At 39.4% G+C, this 23,626-nt stretch overlaps 1 protein-coding gene across 4 annotated transcripts in view; it reads left to right on the top strand.

The window, feature by feature from the left end:
• Positions 1-61: 61 nt before the first annotated feature.
• PARG (poly(ADP-ribose) glycohydrolase) overlaps positions 62-23,626 on the top strand; it is a 76,581-nt gene continuing 53,016 nt past the window's right edge. The window contains exons 1-7 of one of the 4 annotated variants that reach the window (XR_006413750.1): positions 62-675; positions 2,700-2,766; positions 5,555-6,559; positions 7,117-7,300; positions 10,598-10,720; positions 13,355-13,438; positions 16,842-16,916. Coding sequence is in view for 3 of the 4 variants with exons in the window: in XM_044420338.1 (XP_044276273.1) it covers positions 423-675; positions 2,700-2,766; positions 5,555-6,559; positions 7,117-7,300; positions 10,598-10,720; positions 13,355-13,438; positions 16,842-16,916 (1,791 nt within the window). In the remaining variant the exon portion in view is untranslated. Of the gene's footprint in view, positions 676-2,699; positions 2,767-5,529; positions 6,560-7,116; positions 7,301-10,597; positions 10,721-13,354; positions 13,439-16,841; positions 16,917-23,626 lie in introns of those variants that run through there. The other 3 variants (XM_044420338.1, XM_044420340.1, XM_044420339.1) reach the window with 3 other exon arrangements.

The raw sequence follows: 23,626 nt of genomic DNA, 5'->3' as shown, positions 1-23,626 counted from the left end.
CTTTCCGGCTCGGCGTGGGAACGGAGGGGCGGAAGCCGGAGGGGCGGGCGCGAGCTACCCTGTCGCCTCGAGCAAGAGGCGGGACGCAGCGCAGGACGGGCCGGGCTGGGACGGGACGGGACGGGACGGGACCGGACGGGCGGCCGCCTTCGCACGGGCCCCCCTCGGCAGCATCGTTCTGCGGGGCCGGCCCTTGCCGCCCCCTCGGGAGCTCCCGCAAGGGCCCTGGGCCGGGCTGGTTCTCTCTCGCAGGAGAATGTGGAGGGGAAGCTCGTCGGCCCCCCTTTCTGCCCGGGGGGCCCCGTCGGCGGGGCCCGCTTTCCGCCGGGGCTGACCCCGGCCCCGGTGGGCCTGCTTCACACCCTCGCACCGGGCGGGGTGGCGAGGCGAGCCGGGGCGGCGCGGCGCGGCGGCTCTCCAGCATGAGTGCGGGCTCCGAGTGTGAAACCCCCCGGAAAAGAATTCGGCTGGGCCCCTTCTTTGCTTCCTCGGCAACGACCGCCGCCATCCACAGCAGCCGCGCGGAGGAAGGACCGGCCCCTTCCCTGAGGAGAAAAGCGACCCTGCCACCGGGCAAGCCCCCTCTTCCTCCTCCGTCGGCCAAGGGGGAGCAAGGGCCCCGCAGCAGCAGCAGCACCCCCAAAGGCATCCCTGTAGTCACGGTGGGGAACAAAGGTGTGTACCGCCGTCCGTATCCTTTTCCCGGTCTCCTGCTTCGCCTGCTTGCTGGTCCTCTTTAGCTTTGCGGGTCTGGGGCAGCCACCTTTCCTACGTGGTTTTTGTTAGTGTAATGTCACAGTGCTTTAATACGTTTACAAACTTTTTTGCTGCTTAAGATCTCAGTATAAAGGCTCGTCTTGACTTAAGGCCGGCTGCCCGAGATTCCCTTACAAGGCAACCAGGCTGTTCGGGTAAAGTGGTACTTATTTTCTGAGTAGGGTTGGACAGTGAAAGGGATAATTTCAGGGTAGCTAATACTGTGTTTCATATGCAACCATTGGTTTTAAAATAGCACAGCTAGTGGTGATGTAGTAAACGTTGACTGTGGAAGCTGGAAATCACTCTTCCACCTTTCGAGTGTGACAGTCTTAGGAAATAGGGCCTCATGTAATGGGAGGTGAGCAAAGGTAACAGATGCTGTCCATTCTGCCTAGATATTTAAAATTTCTGGACATTTTTGAAGCCATTGGGGGAATTTATGGGGGTGAGATCTGGGAAAACACAGAAATTTGGAGGAAAATACACAATACAATATATTGTATTTGAATTTGTATTTGCTATGAGCATAGTATTGCATTTATATTGATTTTGATCAAGTATTCTTGAAAAGAAGCAACAGCAGATTCTCAGTAGCCTTATTTGAATTACATATTGCTCTCTAAAAATTTCAGTTGTATTCGATTACATTTAATTTCAATATTTTATTCTTTTATTAGCATTTTTGCTGCTCAGTTTCTGGTTACTTTAGAGAATTTTCATTTTTTGGTACTGTATTTAAAAAGTAATACACAGAATGCTATATTATGTATATAATGCTTTTTATTTCTGCCTCAGCAGTCCCCAAAATTGTCCTATTCTTGCTGGTCCCCAGCTATAACAAGGTTGAAAAACCACTGCTTTAAAGTTCAGCTCCTATCAGCCTCAGGGAATATGACCCATGGTCTAAACTCTTGCAGGAGGAGGGCTTCTTTAGGGAAAATAAAGCAGCATTTATAATCCTAAAGTTGCATGCTTTATAGCTTGGTTTGGCATAACATTATCATACTTAAAAGCTTCTAAATGTAAACTCAGGGTCCAGTCCAATTAGGGTTGCCTGTAACCCTCTGATCATATCTTCCTTGCAAAACAACTCCCTGGAGTGCTCTGGGGAGGTGGGAAGGATCCTGGTGATCCTCCTTGAAGGCATGGCATTTTATAATACTGTAAGCAAGTCTCATGAATGGTTTTGGAAAAGGTTGAATTTTCCCTTGAAAGTTCTTCTTATGTTATTGCAAAGTCTTATATCTGCACTGTTTTGGTCAATAATTTTGCATTTTTATTTCCAAATTGATAATATATCCAGTTTAAGTAGTATGTGACTTAAATTCTTTAAATTAAATTCTACTATGACTAATTTATCTTGTTTCATTCAAAAGATACAGTGTAGCTTGGGACTATGTGATTTCTTTTGCTCAGATCTTTCTATTTCTTGGCATAGATTCTGCCTCACTGCTAGTCTATGCTTTTTTTTTTTTTTTTGGCATGGTTGCTTTCCTAATGCGATAGTGTCCAGCCACTACTATGATAGTCTCTGAAACTTGAGCTAGATTAACCTTTTGGCTCGAATTAAGCTTCTAAAAAGCCACCAGTTCTGTATCAACTCTGTCCATTACTTCTGTATGAACGAATATATTTAGGTCAAAGTGCCTTTGTGGAAAACATAAGGTGCAAAGTGCTCTCTAATCAAAGCACCAGAAAGCAAGTCTAAAGTCAGGAAATTCATCTGTGAAGAATGTTAGAAGCTGAATATATTGGGTTGGATCTAAACTTAGTCTTGTTTAGGGTAGATTCCTTAACTAAATTAAATCCCATTTGTATTAGTGGGTCTACTCGGCATGACTAAATCTAGATTCAGCCCATATATCTTACGATTTTCAGGTCATTTTCTGAAAGCTTCCTGTTGCAGTAAAATATAGTGTGTTTTCCCCCCTTTTTTACAGTTTACAAACAAAGGAGGATTACCTCTTGGATGGATAATAAAGGGCCCAAAACATTGGAGTCAAAAAGGTAAAAATAGAATTGTTTATTGGAAAGGTTTATATTACTGCTTAACTATTGTTTTTTAGTATACTGCGTATCTTAAGGAAGCCATGACAGCTCTCAGTCCCAGCTGTTTTGCTTTCTCATAGATCTGGACTAACTAAGGTTTCATAGAATTAATGACAGTGATGTGGCTGGGAAGTAAAGATTCATGCTGAGCACAACCCAATGCAGGTTGAGCCTACTATATGGCAGTGAGGATAGCAAAGAGGGAATTCTTGGTGTCATCCAACAGAGCTTTTCTGAGTGATTCATAGCCTTTCACAGTCTGGGCCAGGGCGAGAGATGATGGAGACCTTGTAGCATTCTTTGCCATGTTTCCACAACACTTCACAGATTAAGCCAAAACATTAATATACATTTTGTAGTCATTATCTTCAGATTCTGTTTAATGTATGACGATGCTTCTGTTCATTCCACTCCTATGCCATCCAATAATCAAAGTTACCTGGGTGGTTTACGAAGATTAAAATCTTAAAATATAGTATAACAACATAATAAAACTATTTACATACAAAATATAAAGCAGTTTTACACAATCAGCAGTAAGAATCCCAGGACCTGTTAAAAGTCTTATCATATGCTTTCAAATACCTGGGAGTGGAGGAAAGGCCTAACGTGGTATCAAAAGGTGGCAACGTTAGCACCAGGTGGATTTCACTGAGCATAATGTTCTATCATCAGAAGCCACTTTTCTATTTGTTGCCATTCTCCAGACATCTCTTGAATGACTTGGAGAAGGGCCTCAGATGATGATCTGAGTATATGAGTAGGCTTATACTGGAATCAATTTTTGTTGGGTATTCAAATCCCAAGCGGTGTAAGGCTTTTGCAGGTATAAACCAACAATTCGGCCATAATTAACGTTGAGCCTAATAATGCAATTGAGCCAACATTTGTGTTATACATTCAAATATTGGTATAATTATTATTAATAATCATAATAAAGTTATGAATTGCTTCCCATGGAATTAGGCAGTCTCTAAATGACACATATATGAATCATTAATCATTAATCCATAATTAACAGAATCTTAGACACAGTTCAGTGTAAAGCACAATAATGCAAATAAAATAGTTCCTTGAAAAAGAAAAGCAGGATATAAATATAATAAATAGTATAACGTATCATGAAAACAGTACCATATGAAATGTGTGCATACCATATACACAAAATGTTCAGCTCCATCATGACTCAAGCACCACAAAAGCAGCACCCAACAACTGGGCCATAATTAATGTTCAAGTGTCTGAGAAACTCACCAAGAAACTAACCATTCTCTGCTAGAGGTAAGCATAGTCAGATGGCAGTTATCATAGTTCCTATAACGACCAGTCAGGATGGAAGCAGTTTAGGGAAACTGGCTACTGGCAGGGGACAACAGCTCTGCTTGGTTCTGCTGTAGTCTCAGGGAATGACTGCTGCTATGCTGTCGTATTCATTCAGGCACAGGGAATGTGTGGCCCCAGATGTTGTTCAGCTGCTGCTCCCATCATGCCCCACCATTAACCAGAGCTAGAGTGGGTAGAAGTTTAAGTCCAACAACATCGGGAGGTTTACAGGTTGCTGTCTCTCCCTTGGACTATTATTAATTCTGTAATGTGTGAATACCCCTTTATTCAATAGGAGATAGTCCCTTAAGCAGAAATTACACCAAGCAAAATGAGCATCCTTGGCAAACTGTATATATCGAAGTGTATTTAGTGTTTATAGCAAAGTATTTCAGACTTAAGGTCCTTTTTACCACAAATTATGATTTGCTGCCATTAATTTTGATGCCGTGCTTTGTGTAATAGAGCAGTTTCATCATGATTTCATGTTCACCCATCTTTGCTCCATGTGCACGGGCTGCTATATCTCACTTGGTTGCAAACATTCCCATCTGTCCAACTGTTGCATGGTATGCAATTTGTTTTCCTTCAACCTTAATGGAGATAGAGGAGAGATTTCCATGTGTGTGCTATAGTGCTGATTTGTTTGACAGAGTTATTCTCTAGAGAGTACTGTTTTCAAGCTTTAAAGGTTCATTATGTCCAGGAGAGAAGGGATGTTGCTTATGCATACATTTTGGTGCTACTACAATACAATATTATAAGGACAGAATCAAAACCCCATGGGGAGCAGACAGTAAGAATAATAACTTATATTCATATTTAGTTTATGAATCATTACTGTTGCACAGTTTGACACATTTTACACAAAATGGCACTGCAGAGATATAATTTGTTCAATATATCTTAAAGACAGTAATAACATAAGCAATTATCAACAATGAATGACTAGTTTTACAATATGCGTATATACTCAGAATTAAGTCCTGTTGAATTAAGCTAAGTATGTATAGGATTGCAGCCACAGAATAGTATGATCTGCAAATGATTTGTTATACCCATACCTCTTTTGTAAGTAGAAATTCTCTATATAAGCTAATCTCAGTTTCTCTCATTTTGTATACTGGAATTGTTCTTAAAATTCAGATAAAGAACTGGTCTTTTGGTGTATTTAGTTAATTGAAGAAGTTCTGACCTGAAAGTGTCTTAAGCAGAGATAATTTGGTAAGAAGTCATGCTTTGACTTAGGGATAAAAGCCTCAGCAGATTCTAGTCTCAAAAGCTTAAACTGAAAAGAATGCTATAGATCAGGTTTGATGTAACTTTTAAACAGTTTATAGGAAGATGGATATCACTTCTAGTATTAACATTTATGGAACAAACTTTCATTTGCAGTAGTCTTTCTTGTATTCTCCTTTCACAGCTTACAAAACAAAACTAGCAGCACAGAAGCAGGACTCAGAATGGCATTTGTTAAGAAAGATAACGTTTTTGAAAATGATATGAAAAAGGTTGAGGATGTTCTTGAGCAGGGCTGTTCAAGATTATCTATGGAAATGAGTCCCAAACATGTGGCCTTACCTCAGACTGGTCCCCTACATAAATGGGAAGCTGAAGGGACATGTAGAGGGCAGCTTTCAGAAGCTGAGTCTATGAAAGTAACACAGACTTTAGACCAGTTGAAAAATGCTAATGTTAATTCAATGCACAAAACGGGCAGTCAGCCTCATCGGGGCTGCAACGAAAACAGAGAATACTGTACTCATAGCCAGCTTACATCAGGCAGCCCTGTGAAGGTGGCTCTTATAAAACAACCCTCAAAAGAGTTCAATCCAGAAAGACAAGTGACTTCACAAAATCCCCACTCATTTAAGAACTGGAATTCTGAGCGTGCAGCCTGTATAAACGCCGGGCTAGATGAAGTGGATGTGGTGCCAGAGAGTCCACTCTCAGATGCAGGCTGTGATGCTTGTTCATCTGATTTGTATGGTTCTCAGGACAGAGATCAAGCATGGTTGGGGGATTCACCATCTTTTGAGAAAGAAAGTGAACCAGAGTCACCCATGGATGTAGATAATTCCAAAAATAGCTGTCAGGGCTCAGAGGCTGATGAAGAAACCAGTCCACTTCTTGAGGATCGAGAAGAAGTTGACATGTCCAAACCACCAAGCAAATCTTCACGGGTTCGAAGGGCAGATTCTGATTTGGATTCAAGAAAATCACAGTTTCCTTCCCGGAGAAGTGAAGGTGCTCGATTTAGCCTCCACTTGGAAGGGGTGGATAATCCATTGAAAGAGGGTGAAACACACACTGAGTCATCTGGGAACTTGCCTCTGTCATCAGAATGCAAAAGTGTCAAACACTGTGGGAGAAAGGACTCTAAAATTACTGCCCATTTCATGAGGGTTCCCAGGACAGAAGACAGAAGGTAATCTCATTTCCCCCTGTTTAATTGGCCCTTTCCTTACTGCATGCTCCAGCTACATAGCAATTAATGTTTTGGGTTGTCTTTATAGTTATCAAATTTTATCAGCTATGGCAGTGAACATTTAATGTAAATAAAATTGAAAAGTTCAAAGTCCTTCTTTGTTGCGGTCACACATGTGGGTGCTGCCTTCACAGTACCTATTCTCGGGAAGATTCTCTTCCTGAATACAGGCTCTGACAACACATTCTCAAGTGATGTGTATGTATGTACATGTGAATTGCCATTAAGTCAATGGATATATGTGATACAGTGCAGATCCTGCATTTTCTCTTCCAAAAAAGAGTTTCTATAGTTTCTATTGTTCCAGTCTGTAAAATTTGGAGGAGATTGTTTCCAATAAATGCCAGGCTTGTTCATACAATCCTAGCAGCTTAGGTTGCTGCTTTTGAATGTTCTTAAAAAGAAATCTCGAAAGAATGCATACATTTGCCACTAAAAAAATATTTAGCCAATCAGAAAAGCATGCTCAAGATATTAATTTAATTTTTTCATGGCAGGAATGAGCAAAGTGAACTAAAGCTGCATCGACCTGGAAGGAAGACTCTCAAATATACCCCTCCTCCACTTCCAACTAATAAAAAATGGTTTGGGACACCCATTGAAGAGATGAGAAGAATGCCGATCTGTGGGACACGTCTCCCTCATTTGAGACCTTCGGCCAATCATACAGTGACAATCAGAGTATGAAAGTCAAGTTTCTTTTCCAACAAAACTATTCATACAAGACTGAAGCTGGACAGATAGAATTATTTTGACAGAGGGCAGTATGCAGTGCTTTTGCTCTACTTACACTCCTGATGTCCTGTTACTGTAAGGAACCTCTAGAAGTCCAGGTTTTCTGGGGGAATTTGTGACAGCTTGTACTATTGGCATCAGTGACTGACTGATGCTAGTGGCATGTCCATATTGTAAGCAGACAGTGGTGCTGGATACTGCCCAGGTCTGCAGCATTAGCAAGCAGGGGAGTTCTTTAGGTCTTCATCAAAGAAGGCCCTAGAATTCAGAAAGAGCAATAGCTGGGAACTGTGTGTTGCATACATGTACAAACATTAGTACTCTGTCACTGTGTATTTTACAAAAAAAGCGGCTTCAGGAGTGGGTGATCGCAAAAGTGGACAGGCAGGCACTTAGCCACTTGTGATACCACTCTCCGCGTGACCTGCACAGTGGTATAGTTTCACATGCCCCAGGCGCTCTCCTCCACATCCGATATTGCTCTGCTTCAGCTTTCCTGCCACTAAGCTGCTTTTCCACCCATAACATTTCATATGTGCACATGCCTTTGCACATGTACATTAAAGGGTGTTGTTTTGTGTGCGCGTGTGCACATGTGGAAGAAGCCACAGTGAACATAATTTAGAGCAGGGAAAGGGCAGGTGGAGGAACAGCTGAGTCCTCCCTCTTCTTTGATACCAGTTGCACCCATGGGAAAAGACTTTTCTTTTGGGGGGGGGGATAGTGTCATCAGGATTCTAATGTGTTTGCCCATAAAGTTTCACAGTGCTAGCTCCAGGCTTTTCTATGCCATGAACAAGACCCCCTCAGTGCACCTTTCCCCAGTGAGTCTACTTCTGCATTGCTGTTGTTAACAGTTGTTAATTCCTCCTCGCTGCTGCTGTTGCTCCTGCTTACTTGGTTGATAGGCAGAGAGCCACTGAGCTGGTAAACCATGGCACCTGTTCCTCCTCTTTTTCGTCACTGCTGTTGCCTTTGACTGAGAGGTAGATTACAGTGGTAAAGAGGCATCGAAGATCCAGGGTGCTCTTGTCCGTGCTTGAGGATGTTCCCCCAGATAAACCTACTTTTAACACTGGCTCTGGTAGCTCATAGTGCTGGCTCCCTGCAATCCATGACTTATAAATTGGGAACCGGCCCAAGTTGCTGTGAGCAACACATGCATCAGGGAAGAGGTGAGAAAGACAGGTGAGAGAAACAGGAGGAGATGGCTGGGAGAAAATAAGGTTTGGTTCCCAGGTGAAATACTTGTTCTCTGTCCCCCTCTTTCCCCTCTATGAGAATATGTGAGTCAAGTGCTTCTGTACAATTAAGCTTTATGCAAAGGCCCCGCTTGTGCTGTTGCTCTCCCAGGAAAGGAAGAAATGGAACTTCTGTGCAGTTAGGCATCACGTAGCCTTGAGTTCATGCTTTTTGAGAAATGTGCTGGATGGGGCAGGCACTGCATTCACCCACTCCTCTATTCACCAGCATAGGATCTGAGGTAGAGAGAGGAATGGGGAAGGGGCAAGAAAAAGAATATGCATCAGACACTTCTTGCAATATGTGCTCATTCTTGTCTGTGCTTCAGTTTTTCAGTAATATATTCGATGGCATTACTGAAAATTGGTAAGCAGACTTTTATTACCCAGATTTGTTGCGACAAAAATGCCTTTCTACTTTCAATTTATTTATTTATATTGCAATTTATATCATGCCTTTTTCCTACAAAGGGTTCAAGGCAGCTTACATCATCTCTCCTCCATCTTATCCCCACAACAACAACCCTGTGAGGTAGATTGGGCTGAGAGTCTGTGACTAGCCCAAAGTCACCCAGTTGGCTCCATGGCTGAGTGGGGACTAGAACCCAGATCCTTTGAGTCCCAGTCCCATGCTCTTAACCACTGCACCATACTGGCTCTCTCACCACACTTGGATTGCTTTCTATCAAGGAAGTGTTTAAACTGACACACACACAAAACATGAAAATAAAAACAGCATCAAATACACTGAAATACAGGCAAATGTTAGTTGTAACTAAGTCCAGCTGGTTCGTTGTGATGTCTGAACTCAGACCATTTCCTGCAGGGTGTCTTGTTTTTCAGCACTGGGCCACCCTGACAATCCAGGACTTTTTCCAGGGTTTCTACAACTCACAATGTGTTATTGTGCCATCTGAATCTGGGAGAACAATTTCATTGTGCCTTGTGGGGACCAGTTACCAAGTCACTCAGCAAGTGTGACAAAAAATGCTCTTGATATTTGCATGTTTGCCTTTACTGCTGCCAGTGGCAACCTCTCAGCCACTCGCTACACAGCCATTTAGAGCAGCAATCATTGGCTTGTCACCCCAAAGACTAAGTTTCAGGGAATTGCACAAATGGGCAATTCTAGAATCTTTTGTTTTGTTACAAAAGTCCACAAAGTGTTGTGTATGTGCAGTCTGGCCTGGTCAATTTCCTTCTATCTTTCAGCTGTCAAAGGGAGCTGAGAAGTGGAATAGGTAACATACAGCTGCCCTGAAGGGAGTGAGGGGGCTCTGGTGTGACTGGAGTAAGTGCTGCTGCTGGTGTGCCATTTGCTCCGCCCTGCACGGTTTCCCACTGCTTTTGGTGCACCTACTTTTGCTGCTACCCTCCACTTTTCCAGTGCTTTCAGTCGACAGATTGGCTATTGCTCTTGGACAACTGTGCACAAATTAAATGTGATTTTGTCAATTTCTATGCATGTTACCAACATTTCATCTGTCTTTGACAGCTGAAGCACATGAAGACATTGATTAGGTGAGGCTGTACATATTGGATAGCCATAAAAGCCCACTTGTAAAAGCCCACTATCAAGAATACAACCCTATGGACACAGTAGCAAACGTTCCTAGGTCTGAAAAAATACAACCTCCACTGTGCAATTTATACCCCATAATTTCAGATGGACAAAGGTAGTAATCGTGGGGAGAGGGAATCGAGAGCAGATCTGCCTTGGAGGCAGTGGGATACCACCTGGAGGGTGGGGGGGGAGGGGGGGAAAGCGAGGCCCTGTGAGCCTGATCATGGTTCAGCAAACAACCCATGCTGTGTTGCTTATTCATATAATGGACTGGCACATAAGGCAAATTTACCCTTTGCTACAGTGTAACTTGTATGTTTATGCATATTTATATTTCAGGTTGAAAGAGTATTAAATTTGCAGCTGATATTAAGAGCAGAGATCATTTGTTTTGGAGAAATGTGGTATAGCACAATTTACCTGTCTTCTCTGTCACAGGTAGATCTTCTGAAGGAAGGAGAAGTGCCTAAACCTTTCCCAACACATTTCAAGGATTTATGGGACAATAGACATGTTAAAATGCCTTGTTCAGAACAAAATTTATATCCCATAGAAGATGAGGTATGGAAAACGTTTAAGTTTTTACTCAATAGAACTCTGTCAAGCTCACATCTGCCCAGTTTTTTAGATGTACCCTAAATTCATATTTGCCAGTGATTGTGTTATGAGAAGATTTGTTCAAATATGACAGCTATTTATGATACACTGCCTTGAGAATTTAGTTTAGTGTGTAGATCCACTAAATATTAGCTGAGTGCAGGGCAGCTCAATCTCATGCATGTGCTTTGTAAATCTGATTTCCTAGCCCTGGTAAGAGTGTCTGTATTGTGAGGGTGAAGTTACCATAAGCCACACTTCACATTGTGTCACACTTGATTCCTCTGAGAAGGTTATTGCTATACTCCTAGGCTGATGTAAGTGCAGAGGCTGCAGAAGTGGTTGGTTTCAAACTCTCCTACCTCAGCATGTCAAGAAATGAACATGCGTGGAGCTAAATAGTTTTAATGCTAGAATACTGGACTGTCACCAGGCCCTGAAGCTGTGGACGGAGTTGGGATTAAATTATTGGACTGTAAATTGACACTTTTTAAAACTTTTGTTTAAATTTATACTTCAGTTTATCCCAGCTCCTCAGCACAGTATTGTACAGTGTGAGAAGGATTTCCAGAGGCTCACAATTCAATCACACATAATTCAGTAGAGGATTTTAAAACATAAAATTGCTTTTCTAAGTTAGACCAGTGTTCTTGTAGTAAGTCCAGCATTCTGTTGATAGCAGTGACCAGGTGCCTCTGAGAAGCTTACAAGCACAGTACAGAGATTATGGTTTTCCATGTTTGTTGTAAGTACCTGGTCATCCATTATACTGCCTGTATGCCTGGGGGCTATATTTTACTGTATGACTAATAGTTATTTTCCTCAATGAATTTGTTGCATTTTATTTGAAAAGCCATTTATGTTAGTGGTAATCACCACATAAGTTAATTATGTGTCTTGTGAAAAAGAGCTTATTTGTTGAACTCTAAACCACTTTCAACCAACTTTGCTGGGGATATGACTGTTACTACTGAATGATGTTTTAGACAAACGTGACGTTATCATACTATTTGTTTCTGCATGGAAGACCATTGTCATTCTGCTGCATGTTTTATAAAACAGATGTACAGCATATTTTTCTTGGGTCCATAAAACTATAGAAAAGTTGTTGAGTGCTGTGTTTGCTTGTTTATTGCAGCAACTGTGTGAAGGACTCTTTTAAACCCTGGGTGATTGTGAGCAAGCCTGCATTCTGGGGCATGTTGTTTGATGACTTTTGCTTGGCTTCTTCTGCCAGCAGAAGCAGTTGAACAAGCCACTGATGTGCCCCTCGCTCCATTTTGGTTAGTGTTGCTGAGTCAAAAAAGAATAATATTCTTACCATAGTCCAAATTTCAATATAAAAATGTCAGAACAAAAACTACCAAGGTCACTTGGTAGGATAATACAATAAAATGTCTGAAGATGTGTGCAGAATAGATCAAAGTGTTGCCGAAAGATGAAACATTGCTATAGAACAACTTGAAAATGTTACAATCAAAACCTATATATACAGAAAGACAGATGAAGTTACTTATTCTAAACAAACCCAGGTGTACCATCTAATACAGATTCCAGAAATAAATATCATGCTCCCATAGCATATACTAAAGCAAAATTAATAAGCAAAATTAATCCAGAAGCAACAGCATCTGACTATCAGAGCTCTTAAGAACTAAAATTATAATATCGTTCTGTTATAACATCTTGCATTATGATGTTATAATTTTTAAAAAGGAAAACAACATCTGATCTATTCACTCAGCAATCATACAACTCATTGTATAATTTAGAAATGGTAAATGGTATGCCAAGTCTGCAGAAGGATGCTTTCATTAGAAAATTCTGAATGGCAGTGATACATCAAAGAGTTAGCCCTTGAGCTTATCCTGTACAACCAATAATAACATTAAACACCACCACCACCACACTGATACCTATTAATCTGTAGAAAAGTAGGCAACCATTGCCTTCCTGCTAGCTTTCTGGATCCATACTGAGAAACCTCAAGATGACATACAAATTACTTCACTTAACTGTTATTAATGGTTGGGTAGCTCTGTAAAAATGTAAACTAATACATTCTGTATCCCTTAAAGGTAAATGCGCATTACTTAACTCCCATAACATGCACTCCTCCTAATCTGTACAATACACAGTACAAGTTAAAATGTAACTCAGCAGTAAAATACAACAATGCACATCTTTTCGTGCATCGCAGACCTGAATTTAACAGAGATGAATCAGCAAGAAAATAGGTATAATCTCAATAACATATTCATAAAACTGCAATCTGATATTAAATAATTGCCATCCCAGTGGCATCCTTGCTGACCCCACTAAGTATAAAAAAGTTCAAATGTTTTGATCCAATAAATATCCCTTTTATTATATAATTCTTTTCCTTGGCCCCATTTATGCTTTTGACACCAGAACTTCAAGCTTTTCTCATCTGGAATTTTTAATAGTGCTTGTTATAATACCCAAAATGAGCTACTCCATAATAGTAGCACAAAGTAGGCAGTGATTTATATTTTAATTCTGCATTTTTGTCTTACTGAGTTTCAAGATTGACTGAATCCATTTAAACTTAAATCTAAATGTTTCTTCTTTCTACAGAATGGTGATCGGACTGCTGGAAGCCGATGGGAATTGATTCAGACTTCACTGCTTAAGAAATTTACCAGCTCCCGTGATTTGAAGGTAGGCCTATTAAATCAAAAGCTATAATTAACTAAATACTTGTTAGTTATTTGCTCCAGGCCTGTGTGATACATCTAATATCCTATTTGTCTCTTTCCACTATGAGAATGATAGCAATTATTTACTGATGCAATTATATATGGGTATATATCATGGGGCCCGTAATGTGCTATTCAGTACCACTTTTTATGCTACCATTAAGCTGTGAGAGATAATTATATTGAAGCAATTCTGTCACAAAGCCTGTATTAGAATATCACCCCAAGTTTACCTTCTGGCTGAGTAGTGCAAAAATGTAAATAGCTGCCCAAAAAAGTTGTAGTTGCTGAATGGGGAAACAACCCTTATATAACCCATGACCTGCTGTTTGTCTATTTAAGGACAAGCCAGGTCGGGTAGCAGTAATTTAGCAAATTTATTTATTAATTATTTGATGTATAAGCTGCCCCACTAGCCGCAGGCTCTCTGGGCAGCTTGCATCGTATTAAAATCCTTAGACAGCATAAAACAATATAAAAGATGACATGATAATACACAATTACAAAAGATCAATAACAATCATAAATAAGCTGTGAAAGTTCAATAGAACCAAAATTATAATAATAAATTGAATATATATAGATTAACCCTCTAAAATAAGGCAAAAACTATTAAAATTTAATCATATCAAAATCTAGTATTTAAAACATATGGGTAGCAGCTCATAATAACATAAATTAAGATTAGAACATCAGTAAAATTCAGAATTCACCTAATTAAAATAACTATCGAACAGGCATGTCTTTAGTTGTTCTCTGAAGTCCTAAAGAGTAAGTGCCAACCAGACCTCCAAGGGAGTTGATTTCCAAAGTTGGGGCACTGTACTCAAGAAAGCTCTCCTCCTTCATGATGGGGAGGAATGCAGAGGACGACTTTGGATGAAGATCACAGTGACTGGGCTGGTAGATAGATCAATCAATTGATCAATCGATCAATCCCTTAGATAGCCTGGCCTCAGTAGCATGTGCTACGGCTTAAACAAGCCACCAGGCTGCCTTGATTGGGTGAACTAGCCAGTCAGTTAACGTTAAAAGTTGACGTTGAATTTTAAACTGTTAATCAAGAATTATAACTCTGAACATCCATAATTCTCAGGATAGAGTAGTCTCCATACAGGCATCAATGAGAGCTACATTTGCTTTGGTTTTATTTAGTTACTGTATTTTGTACTAAGTCCTGAGACCCAAAGTCTGGTGATGACAAATTTAACTTGGTTTGTGGAAATTGACATATTATTTGCAAGTCACTGATTTTCAAATGTATCAGTAGCTGTTTTCAACATTTTGTGGTTGCCTCCCTAAAATTGCTGGGTGAGGCAAAGAAGTGCAATATTACAATATATTCTTTTATGAATCAGTAGTTCTTTGGCGAGGGAGGATGACGATTATTTATAGGATTGAACTTGGACTTTCATCTGTGTGATGCTGAATAGAAGATAAGTTTCACCAAAACTTGCCTTGGATTCTTTACAGAAGTTATCTGCTTTAAAGGGGAATAATTATTATTTGGTGTCTTGTACGCCTGTAAGAGTATAACTAGTGATGGCAGATTGGTTTTAAGGTATTTTGTGGGGGTTGCCAAATAGCTGTAAAGCAAAATAATTAAAATAACCTCCTAGTTTCACTTGCTGTAAGATAGGCCAAATCCAGGAGAAAAACCTCCAAATGCCAACAGAAACCAGACATGCTGGCTCTTTCGGGACTCCCCTCTCACATCATTGTTGCCTGCAGACAGGCCCCATGTCAACTTCCACTCTGCTTGATGAAGCTTTATTTAGCAAACTGGCCCCACTATTTTTCCCCCTCAAACTCCGATCCAGTAAAATTTATCATCTACCCTTATTGTATATCTCATTACAGGGTAAGCATTTAACAAATAAGATCTTTTGCAATTTCAACTGACTACTGGAAATTAAGAAAGGAGGGAACTTAGAAAGAAGACACTTTGCCGAAAATTGGACTCCTTAACTTGAGAGTGATACAATTTAGCCAGAAATGTTCAGAGCTTCAGCAGAGGTCCTCCTTTCACCATGGCCACCTTCAGAGGCATTGTTGGTGGTGCCCAGAGGGAGCCTTCTCGGACTGCTTCCAGATTATGGAATAGCCTGCTGAGGGAGGCCAGGTCTCCCCGCTCTCTGCTGTTCTTGTAGCAGGGAAAGACCTTTTCATTCAAGCAAAATTTATTAGATTGAATACAGTTTTTAATTTGTTGCTGTGCTTTTAATCGTGTTTGAATATATTAGTTTTGAATATGGTATTTGTCAAGTTTTATTTGTGATTGTAGATGACCTTTAACAATGGTGGGATACAAATCAATCAATCAAATTGCTTTATTCAAATGAAGGAATTTGTGAACCACCAAATTGCTCTTGAAACTCCTGTTGTTTCAGGAAGATCCAGTTGTGTACATTGACCAGTGTGTTGGGCTCATGGGTAGGATATGCAAATTAAGATCTTTTTTCCTTGGATCTTACTGAATGACATTGAAGAAAAGTTTCAAGGCAAAGGTCCAAAAGGCACACGGAAACTGAGTCAAAGAGCTTCAAACATGAGCTTGTAAAGAAAAGCTGAGTACAGCTAAGTAACGTAAACACAGATTGAGTATTTGGCACAAAACCTTCTCCAAGGCTAAATATGGATGAGCTTATGCCGGCTGGCAGCATTTCCTGTTCGAAAGCTCTGATGCTAAATCCCCAGACTGCATTTTAAACTTAATGGAGTCTAAAGACCTTTGGTGGTGTGCAGTTGGAGGGATGTGTGGCAAGGAAATACTAGATCACACTCTTCTAGATACACTGTGACAACTTAAATCTATATAATAACTTGTCCATATAATTAAATGTATGGTTAGAAAACCTGAATTTTAAAAAGACATGAATGATATTAGCACAAATGAAGAGAATTAGACTATAGAGTTTTCGAACCACTGATTTCATTAAATCACTGAAGCTAAAACGTAGTTACATTGGCTAAATGGTGCTTCATGCCATTAGATATTATTTTCTCATTTCAGGAAAAAGTCTAGTTTCCTGCAAAATAGATCCTTGTTAATATTGCAAAGGAAATAAAAATACTGTAATTACAGTTACCTGATTAATGGTTGGATTGGCATCTTCTAGGAATGCATTAAATATAGGAAATTCTGTCCCAGGGCAAAAGGAGTTGGAATGGATAATTAGATCTCTTGCAAGAGTAATCTGGCCTTTCTCTTCTCTTCCAGCAACAGGATAGTTTTGGTAAAGATTGTTGTAAAATAAACTAATGCTATATATTTGGCTAAGTAATCTGATACCAGCAGAGGGCGCTCTTGCTTCAGAAACAAAGTTCTCCCATGGCTCAGGTTTTTGCTGTTTTTTCTTTGGTAGGAGGCTATCCTCAGATATAACATTGCATATGCCAAGAAATGGGACTTCACAGCTCTAACTGACTTCTGTGATAAGGTAATAAACACTTACTTGATCTTGGAAAGTGCAAGAGACGATTTAACCACCTTCCATGTTTTGCCATTATATGATTTCTTGGTTTTATTTTCATTTAATCTAGTTTATGCATACTATAAACAAGTGATTAATAGGACAGAGGAATGAACAGATTCTGTGACTCGGTTCAGGCATCACAGCAAACCACAGCTAAGCAAGTTTAATGTGGTTTGGCATGAACTGTGAATTCACAGGCCATGGTTTGTGATTGGCCCAGAAGCCAGAATCAGAAAGCTGTGATTTGAAGTGAGTTTGCAAACCATAATTGCTCCATCACCAGAGGCTACTGCATTATTGAGATGGGAATCTGTTTATGAAACTGTTGAGAGGATGGAAAACAGGACAAATTTCTCTACATTATGCTTTGCCTGAAGTATACTTGGATGTCAAAACCACATTTTACATCTTAAACTAAGCTGAACACAATCTTATTTGCCATAATGTCTCAGTTGCCCATATTTCATATTCCTCCTGTAAGATTCATCACTTAATTAGGTATTTGGTAGTATTGGGGAAAAAAAGGTTGTTCTATTAGAAAAACCTTTTGATATGTTTCTGATTCCCCTCTTCAATACTGAAAAGTTGAAGGGCATGATCACCACCTATCCCCTTTTTAAAAATAGTATTTGAAATGAATGTTAGTGAACTGCAGTTATTTACAAGCTGTAGTAATGAATATAGGGAGACTCTTGGAAGTTCAAAAACTTAGAGAATTAGGTTAAAAATTCTGATTAAAACATAAGTTCCATTAATTAATTTTATTTACAACCTGTATATACTGATCCCCTTCTACATAGGTATTGTTCACATAGGTATTGTTCACATAGTGAACAATAAGAATATAAAACGAATAAAACACTATATTACAATAGCATCAGTTAAAGAAACAGTGGTTGGTCAAATAAGAACAGCAGAGGATCAGTTAAAAAGAGTGGGTGGACAGCAAAAGGAAAAGATAATAGGGAAAATGTGTTAAAGATGGTTAGATGACTTCTGATTTATTGGAACAGTACATCATTTGTGGAGTGAAATTAGAGTAGCACCCACAAAGGAGTAGTGGGCATTCTGGTGAAACATAAGCACTGCCAAAAAGCTCCAAAATATTCATCTGGCCCATGCCATAACTTAAATTTTTAATTCTTTATTTGTGGGTATGCATGTATAGACAACTCCTCCAGTGACTGACAAACTGTTTGAAACACTTTTGTCTGCTTCTTAAAATGTATATATATATATAGTGCAAGCAATTTTTAGAGGGAAATGAGCTGCTTAAAAGACAGCTATAGGGTTAAGTAATGCAAAAGCTTTGAAGTATTCCTTTAATTACCAAAGCAGCTGCTGAAAACATTGTGGTTCCAGAGTGTGCTAGCCACTGAATGGAAATGGAGTTTCCTTGGGGACTAAATGGAGATGGTTTAACCTGAACCATGCCAGCTGGAATGAAATACAAAGTTTGATCTCAGTGGTACTGCAAACTGACAGAGCTTTAACCGTAGCTGATTCTTTGACTTGTTTGTCTTCTGTTCTTATTAAGGCAAGATGTTTCATGTAGAATTAGCTTTCTTTTGCTCAGGAGTATAGTAGTTCAAACCAGAGAATGGCCTGGAAAGGAAATAGGGAAAACACAGTTTAAAAAACAGAAGTCAGATGCTTTGTAGACTATTAGTAAAAGAACTAGGTTCGAACCCAGGGATTCTAGGAAGCTATATGACTGTGATTGTGCTTCAAACAATAGAATGTGACCTCACTTCACAGATTCCATGGGTCCCTCTGTCTTCTGAAATCTGATTTATTTCTTAATAGTAGGAAATCAGAGGAAGACTTTAGCTCTTGTGACTGCATACAGAACTCTCAAAACACATGACTAGCTTGTGTGTCTGTTTATATGCATACTGTGCATTTCAACCCTGAAGGATTCCCAGAGCAGGTAACAAAATTTAAAACAACAAAAACAAAATAGGCAGTATAATTAAAACAGCATAGTGAACAAACAACTGTACATCAATTCAAAAGTACATCAATCAGAGCTGGCAAAAATTTTAAAAAATAGGCAACATCTGAAATGCCAGAGCCTTTGGCTCTGAAAAGACATCACAATTTGTATCTGGGTAAATGGAGTTTACATCTGTTTCTTTACTTGTCTATACGCACCGCACTTCACAGTTGTTTTAGGGTTTGAAATCTGAATTCCCCATTATGTATTAAAGAAGTGTGATTCTGCATGTCTGTTTAGTAGCAATGTATTGAGGCACCATTTGTCCATGCAAAATTCCAGTGTGTCAGTATGCAATTATTTTGTGCATCTTTTTAGCCTATCAAGGATCAGAAAGGGTTTTATTTGTGTTCTGTTATCCCTGGTTCCACTTCCTACAGTAAAATGGGCAAATATGGATTCAAAATTTCTCTGCTTTTCTAGGAGATATCTTCTGCTTGTGCACAGATCACATGCAGATCGTATTAGAATGTTGCATAAGAAAAGTGAAAATAAATCCTAGCAAGTGAATTGGCTTGTGCTGTAGAATAACTGCTGTAGCCTTGTGCCGAATTCTTCATTAAGTTTATTTTAATGTATTATTTTCATCATTGTACTCAAGTTTTTATTTATTGATGATCATAAACCACCGTGAGTGCTATTTTCTCAATAGAAAGGTGGGATATAAATGAAATGAATGCATTGTGCAAGTTTTTGCACACGTGCTCTAGAAGTTCTTTGGTTTTCATTCATTGTACCCCGGGATCAAATCCATGTGCACTAACCATGAACATATGAATTACTAAAACAATTTTTAAAATTCGGGTTATAGTAGTAGAGTAGTAATTGGTGAAATACCAGAAATGGTTTGGTTTTTAAAAACTGCAGTGCCATTATTGTCTTCCTTTTACCTGCTGCTGAAAACTGGAAGTAATGGACTGTATTTTATGACTTCCCTGTGCCACGTTCCACTAAATTAAATTCCAAACACTTATCTGATAATTTATATTCCTAATGTATCAGTTCACTTAATGTGGTTTTTCCCCCCAAAGGAATGTATGATAGATTTCCAATATGTTACAGAATAAAGGTCATCAGTACTAATGAGCATTTCTGGAAAACTTTTAACTTTAATCAAGCATTTGGTTTTTATTCTAACAAAGATGCCAGTGGTTACATAAATGAAAGATAATTTGAGGAAGGAAAAATACTTTTCTCCTCCAATCCACTATGCACAGCATTAAGTTAATATTATTTGTGTTGTAAAGAGTATTTTTAGTGTATAATGTTACTGCTTTTCAGTCCTTTGCAGATAATGACAATTAATTTTGTGTTGTTGCTTAACTGACCCTGATGAATGTGCACAGTTGAGCCCTGATTATTCTCAGTCGTAAATAAGAAATGGAAGAACCTTTGGCCTGCAGGCCATTAAGGGTTCCAGCCCCTTTTTAATTTGGCTCTCAGAGATAGTCCTGTAGCAACCATTAATGAGACACATAAGGATTTATTTTTTATTTTTATCAGGCCCCAGAGAAGATGTCAACAATAGTTTTTAAAAAGCACAGGATGAACTTATTTTAAGATCTTTGGGAGCCCCGGGGAGAGGATTAAAACCATTTACAGTCCCAGATCTACCCATATCCCCTTGCCCAAGTGACAAATTCAGAATAATGCACTTCTCTCATCTCACCCAGCACCTGTCCAGCACACAGAAATGAATATATAATATATTGCCAATACAGAATTAAGATCATGGCCCTGAATTTAGCCCAGGTGCACATTTGGGCAGAACATTCAGTTTCCCTGGTGCCTCCTTTTTGGACTTAGGGTGTTTGCACCCCTACTGTATGATTTTCAAAAAACAAAGCATTGGGGGAAGACCACTTTGAATTGGTGGAACTGAACTTACAGAGCTGCTATTGAGAAGAAATACTGGGTTTATGGTAAAGAGATGTCAAACCTTACGTAGGTATTTTGTTGACATTTGGATGATACTAGAACGTCTTTAGTTCCTGCTTCCCCATTTGTCAGAGAGGCTACTATGTTTCTGGAATGTATCTTAGAAATGATAAGTTTAGAAAAATAAAGTTGTTTTTAAAAGCAATAGAATTATGATTAGCCCACCTTGCATGAAAATATGGGTAAAATAAAAATATTTCCCAGACTTGTACATCTTGTAAGAAACTTTAAAAAACATATGTTTCGAAAAGTTTTTTTTAGACTAGATTGTAACTGAACATAAAAACAGCCAATGTGGCCCAGCTGGGATAATATAACCATTTGGAAAGACCACAGAAAGGGACCTTTCTAATATGTTGATAATGTGCTTCTTTATCATCAAAATTCATTGTATAATTAACTGATCTTAAAAAGTCACTTGAAAAAGCCCAGGATATTATTAAAGACCCTGTTTGTATATATTGATGGCAAGTATTGGCCTGTGGTGTGTGCTGAGCACCTTTGTAGCCAGTGTGAATATTCAACTTCCAATCAGCCCAATTAGAAGCTGAACATTCAGAAAGGTAGTACAACCTGCACAGAATGTGCCACAGTGATTTGTGGGTTAGTTAGCCCACAAACTGCCATTGCAACATGCAGGTAGCCCCATTTCCCAGCCTTTAAGGTGTTACAGCAGCTGCTAGCTTAGGTTTTGTATTTGCAGCCAAAGTTGGAAACTCTACTGACAACAGAAATGCATAAAAGTGTTTCAATATACCAATATGGTTGTTGATTCTTCCTAAATATAAACAGGCTGTATCTTGTTTTATTTGCTGAAGCACGCTTAAAGAGATAATATTAATGATTCCTTTTGCATATTGCTATGGGAGCAAGGCTTAATTTTCCTACATGTGCCCCTCAGTGCATCTGCTTTCCTTTACCATCTGTGCGGCTGTTGTTAGATATTTAGATCAAACAAGTGACTGTTTAACAAATGCCAAGACACTTACAAAGCATTTTCTTCAATATCTGTATGCCTTTTAATGTAGCCAGCTCTGCCTAGATAATGAACTGAACTTGACTGTTTGAGTAGGGTAAATTATTGAAGATTCTTTGAGAGCTTTGGCTTCCATTGAAGAAAACAAGCATGACGTTTTCCAAATACAAGAAAAAAGGAGCATAATAGTTACATAAAACCATAGCAAATCTGCACACTAATTTTGAAATTGTTTGTCATTCTTCCTGTACTATTAGGCTATGAAATAGCAAAAATGTGATGATGTCTCCAATATGCAACTATTATTCCCCAGCTTGCATGCTAGTAAAGGGTTCTTGATACTTGCTTAAGAAGTGAATACAAAAGGCAAAGGCCAAGTTCACATGTATCAATAAGCCAGGATTCCCAGAAATTCTTAGCTTCTTTCTGAGGAACAGCAACATTCTGTGGGGCATGTGTTAATATATGAATGGCAGTAAGTAGGATAATTTAATTTTTCACTTGAAATGTCTTTGTTGTTGTTGTTAGTTGTGAAGTCGTGCCCGACCCATCGCGACCCCAGGGACAACATTCCTCCAGGCCTTCCTGTCCTCCACCATCCCCCGGAGTCCACTTAAGCTCACACCCACTGCTTCAGTGACTCCATCCAGCCACCTCATCCTCTGCCATCCCCTTCTTCTTTTGCCACCTATTGCTCCCAGCATTAGGCTCTTCTCCAGGGGGTCCTTCCTTCTCATTAGGTGGCCAAAGTATTTGAGTTTCATCTTCAGGATCTGGCCTTCTAAAGGGCAGTCAGGGTTGATCTCCTCTAAGACTGACCGGTTTGATCGCCTTGCAGTCCAAGGGACTCACAGGAGTCTCCTCCAGCACCACAATTCAAAGGCCTCAATCCTTTGGCGCTCAGCCTTCCTTATGGTCCAGCTTTCACAGCCATACATTGCAACTGGGAAAACCATAGCCTTGACTATACACACTTTTGTTGGCAGGGTGATGTCTCTGCTTTTTAGTATGCTGTCTAGATTTGCCATAGCTTTCCTCCCCAGGAGCAAGTGTCTTTTAATTTCTTGGCTGCGGTCCCTGTCTGCGTCCATATAAAACACATGCATATATTCTTCTTAAAAACTTGACAGAAGAGGGAGCCCTTCCATTGCAAAGAAAACAGTAGACCTGAATAATGATGATGATTATGATGTTGATTAATTCCAGGTACATTGTTTAAATGGGAGAATGTTCAAATATTAATGTCATATGTTTTGCTGAGGATTGCATAGTGCATGGGGTAGAGCAGGTTAATCAGATCAATAAATTGTATTGGGTACTTAGGTATATTTTTTTATGTAATAGGCAACAGTACACAAGTATTTGTATATTATTTATATTTATATTTGCAGGATTTATTTATGGCTCCATATTCCAGTAAGGAGAGTGGTAAACAAGAAAAACAAATATAAGAATAAAATATGTTAAACCATATCAGTAAAGCTGTGGCTAATTAGATCAAGAAGTCTAATTGGGATGCTATGTTTAAGTGGAGTTATGTAATTACTAGAATCCTCAGAGCAAAATGGGAAAGTTTGGGGTGCCTGGTTTAAAATGAGAGCCTAGATATAGTGGGCATCATGGAAACTTGGTGAGATGGAAAAAACCAATGGGATGCCTGTCATCTCTGGATATATAATTGTATAGGAAGGATGAGGAAAGACATACTGAAGGAGGAGTTGCTCTGTACATCAAAGAGGGCATCATGTCCAGTTGACTTCATAA

This window comes from Varanus komodoensis, unplaced genomic scaffold, assembly GCF_004798865.1.
Source record: "Varanus komodoensis strain SLA01 unplaced genomic scaffold, ASM479886v1 scaffold11, whole genome shotgun sequence".
Classification (NCBI taxonomy): domain Eukaryota; kingdom Metazoa; phylum Chordata; class Lepidosauria; order Squamata; family Varanidae; genus Varanus; species Varanus komodoensis.
The sequence above is the reverse complement of the archived record's forward strand: the minus strand, read 5'-3'. Positions and strand labels throughout refer to the sequence as shown.